The following is a 4,393-nucleotide window of genomic DNA, read 5'->3' as shown; positions in this document are numbered from 1 at the left end:
ACTCAAGTACAAGATCTGAGACAGACAACACACACTGACTGACACACTCTCACACACACACTCTCTCTCAGACAGACAGACAACACACACTGACTGACACACTCTCTCACACACACACACTGACTGACACACTCTCTCACACACACACTGACTACACTCTCTCACACACACACTGACTGACACTCTCTCACACACACACACACACACACACACACACACACACCAGGGTAACGAGTGACCCGTACACCCAGGTCCATGATGTGCAGTGAGAGCCAGATTATTGGTCAAACAAAAGCAATGGATCACAAAAAGGTAAGAATCACAACAGAGCATCAATCAAGTGGCCGTTATCAAAACTTACCAGCATTTTCTGGGATGTTGACTGAAGGACAAATGTTGCCAGAGTCACACGGAAAACAAAAACGAAACAAAAATTACAAAAATTACATTTTTCTTTTCACAGCAATGCTTTTTCTCTTCCTTCTTAAGTCGATGCAACACAAGCCCTGGTTATTAAATCACGGTTTGATCCGTGAAAAGGCCAGAGAGGGGGAAGGGCTGAGTGTGTGAACCTCCTCCCTTTTCTCTGTGGCTTTGGGAGCTGGTTAACGGTGCCCGCTGTTTAAATCACAGACAAAATCTACACTGACGGATCATGCAAACTCTAACTACACTGCAAAGGAGGCGAGGAAGGAGTCACACTTTAACTTCTGTTGGAGAAAACATGGTTAGGATATACTGTTAGCCACATTAGACATTCATGGGAGAGAGGAGCTAGTGGTTTGTACACAAATAAGACAATCTAAATAAGCTCTAAAGAGATATCAGTGCCTGCAAGACTTGGGAATGAAATGCAAAAACATTCTTACACCTGAATCAGCACCGCTTGAAGCTGACGTTAAACAATGAGGCCAAATATGTTCTCTAAAGTGCGTCTTTGCACCACCTTCCCTACGGTGGCTGGCGAGGGCCATTAGGAGTAATGTGCTGCAGTTACACGTGCCAAAACACAAGCAGATGAGGAAACATCTTCACCAACTTGACGAAACATGCACAGTGTTTACTTATGGCACATTTCCACTGCAGCGGGGTAGCCCCGTTTAAGCGTCCTCGCTCAGGCCTCGGGATGCCTCGCTGGCCGTCCGAGGCCGTGGCGCATTCCCATTACAGTTTAGGACCTGGGGTAGCAACGCAGTGTAGGCGGGGCTTCTGTGCAGAGACATCCTGGAAGACTTTCACATTTCGAGTTGTTCCGTCGAGCTCCCGCTGGATTTGATCGTCCCCAATGAGATGTAGGAACGTCGTCACCTCCTCGGTCGACCACGGTGTGCTTTTCTTTGACGTTGCCATTTTTGTAGCTCCTCCGTTTACAAAAATGCTGTGTATAAAAATGCTGCAAGCTTGCTTCTAGATATATATATATATATATGCGACGCTAGGGATTATCTCGCGCGCGATCTTGTGACGATTCTCTCTGACCAATCAGCAGTCGAGAGTGTTGACGTCACTAGTTCAGCCCTGGCCTGATAGAACCACGATTTTATGGGGCCGGAAAAAGTACCCGCTAGCCGGTGCTACGCTATCTGGAAAGGCCACCAAAAACTGGCCTGGCCGCTTGAGGACGATTAAGGACGCTTAAACGGGGCTACCGGCTGCAGTGGAAATGCGCCATGAAAGAGCTGCATAAACAAAATGCTGCAAGAAGACCGGGTGAAAAAGTTGGCCAACTGTCGCTGTTGGTGGAAAGTCACCTAAAATGTAACTTTCATCATTCCGATATAATTAGGTTAGCCAAGTTCGCTAAATAGTTTACAGCATATCTTTAATAATGTAGGACGAACATTTTAGCTAACTTCCCATGAACAGAGACAGTCTTTATAATCCCTGGTTTCTGTTTTGAGCTTCTTGCAGCGTTTCATTTATGCATCCCTTTTAGTAAACGCTCGTATGTGTGGTCATGTTGGTGAAGATGTTTCTTCATCGGCGTGTGTTTTGGCACCTTTGTGTTTTTAAATTTGCATCATTTCTGAAATGTTTTGGGCCGTTGAAGCTCGTTTGCACCCGTCACCCACTGTATGACCCATCTAGAACACTCAAAGAGGAAAATAATCATGCTCTACACCAGGGGTGTCAAACTCAAGGCCCGGGGGCTTCAAAATGTTACTTTTTTTTTTGTGACTTCTTTTCCAGAATTTGGCTTTTCTTTTGAAATCATTTTGTGACATTCTCACTGAGGAGACTTCTGCTTTCAGACGTAGTTAATTATGAAGTTATTACCCTATCTGATATTAATCTAATGCAGAGGCAATAATGTAACATAGTACATTATTTGATATATATTAAACATTTATATATGTATTTTTATATAGTCTTAAAGTTACAACCGGCCCTTTGAGTGCAGCCATGATGCTGATGTGGCCCGTGATGAAAATGAGTTTGACACACCTGATCTAGACGCTTCAAATAACTTCCAATCACTTTGATTTACAAAGAAACTAACCTACATTTCAAGACCACAATTAGCTTGGCTCCAGCGTGGAAAAGTGATTATGTGGAAGAATGTCCAGATACCCAGCCAAACCACGCGATAAAATGATAAACAAACCCACTAAACTGTAATCAAAAGTAATGAGTTTTCTTCGCTAGTTGAGGGAAATGAACACAGACCAAACTAATCTAACTATCTGGACTCAAAACATGTTTTTTATGGTGGGAAAGTAACCCATCTGGCAATACAAAACACCAAAAGTTAAGATGTTATAATAGAAAAAACTGGATTTGAAGTATAGTCTTAAGAATCTACATGTTTCACAGAGGTTTTGCACACGGTAAGTTGGCATCATCCTGCTACAAACCCAAGGACACAAATCTCCGCTATATCTACAACAAACAAACAAACAAACTAATCTAGCCTAGTATAAAGTATTTCATAAAATGTCCTCGTTCACAGCATGTTGTATCCAAATGTGTGTGAAATGGTGCGGTACGAGCGGTTCTCTACCTTGCGTCCATCGCTGGCATGGCAGTTCACATTTAATGGAGTCAACAGTGCCATCAGCTTTTCTTCATTTCCACTCCTGTAATTACATGGTTGAAAGAGACTGCTGTCACTAGGGCAACAGGAAAACAAATGGCGTTATCGTGCACTGGTCAAATGTAAGATCTTAGGCTGTGGACTAGTGGAAAGACAACATCCCATAATACACATTATTGGTGTTTAAATGACTATTTGTGTGTTTGTCTCTGAAAACGGTTCTAAATTCACCATAAATTAGGGTAAGATAAGGAAAAGAAACTTGGTATAAGGAAAATGAAGGTCTTAATGTAAGTTATTGTCATGTTGGTAACGTTAAAATGTTGACCCTATTCAATAGTCTCCCCCCTTTCTTATCAAAATCAACGTCCCCTTTGCTTTCAATGAGGTTACATAATTTAAAAGTAGTTCTGCAGTCTTTCAGAGATGAAAATACTGCTTTACTGGATGTGACTAGGTAGTACTTTTTCACATTTAAGAGTTGTACGTGATGTCTATGCTGCATGAGGCTGTTTGACTCTGGCCAACAGGAAGTAAATATGTCTGTCTGATACTCACCTTGCTGCTTCCAGAAGTTCATCCTTCTTGTATTCACCTGGATGGAAATAACATTTATTTCAGAGCACTTTCCATACATTCGAGTATAAAGTGGGACATTTATTTAATGATTAAAATATTGGCTGTGAGAGGAAGCGGCACTGACCGGTGAGAACAGCCTTCGCTGAAGGATCGGCGAGATCCAGAGCAGATTTTCCGTCAGTGTTGCGGATGTTTGGATCTGCGCCATGCTGGAGTAACACTGAGGGACAGAGGAGCAGACAAGAACATACTTCAATAACAATTCCTATGTTATGTAACTGTGTGTCACCCAGTACCTGAGGTGTAAAGATGCTAAGTAGATTTACTCAAGTACTTTCTATTTTATGTTACTTTGTACTTCTACTCTACTACAGTTCAGAGGTAAATGGTGTACTTTTCCTCCACTACATGTATTTAATACCTTTAGTTACTTCTCAGATGTGGATGAATGATGTGAAATATAATCAAGTGTTAAATCAGACTTTAGTTCCACCTGGAGTAAATCCACAAGCTACCCTGCAGAATACAAAGTCATTCAAACTAGCTGCACCTTTACCAGCTTTGAGAACACTTTCATGATCAATCATTATAAAACATATCATATCTATTATTCTGAAATGGACCAATCTGCACAATGACTACTTTTACTGTCGCTACTTTCACTATGTACTTCTACTTTTACTCAAGTACAAGATCTGAGTACTTCTACTTTTACTCAAGAACCAGATCTGAGTACTTCTACTTTTACTTAAGAACAAGATCTGAGTACTTCTACTTTTA

General features: G+C 41.5%; 1 protein-coding gene across 1 annotated transcript; it reads right to left on the bottom strand.

Annotated features, from left to right (window-relative positions):
- Positions 1-294: 294 nt before the first annotated feature.
- Positions 295-3,833, bottom strand: LOC104944565 (tankyrase-1-like; the record flags this gene model as incomplete). The annotated part of the gene is made up of 4 exons (XM_010770116.1): positions 295-382; positions 3,002-3,077; positions 3,593-3,629; positions 3,738-3,833. Coding segments are annotated over 4 exons (272 nt in total), but the record flags the coding sequence as incomplete, so codon positions are not given.
- Between the last annotated feature and the right edge of the window lie 560 nt (positions 3,834-4,393).

The sequence above is a fragment of the Notothenia coriiceps genome, unplaced genomic scaffold, assembly GCF_000735185.1.
Source record: "Notothenia coriiceps isolate Sejong01 unplaced genomic scaffold, NC01 NC01_scaffold00008402, whole genome shotgun sequence".
In the NCBI taxonomy this organism is placed as follows: Eukaryota; Metazoa; Chordata; class Actinopteri; order Perciformes; family Nototheniidae; genus Notothenia; species Notothenia coriiceps.
The sequence above is the reverse complement of the archived record's forward strand: the minus strand, read 5'-3'. Positions and strand labels throughout refer to the sequence as shown.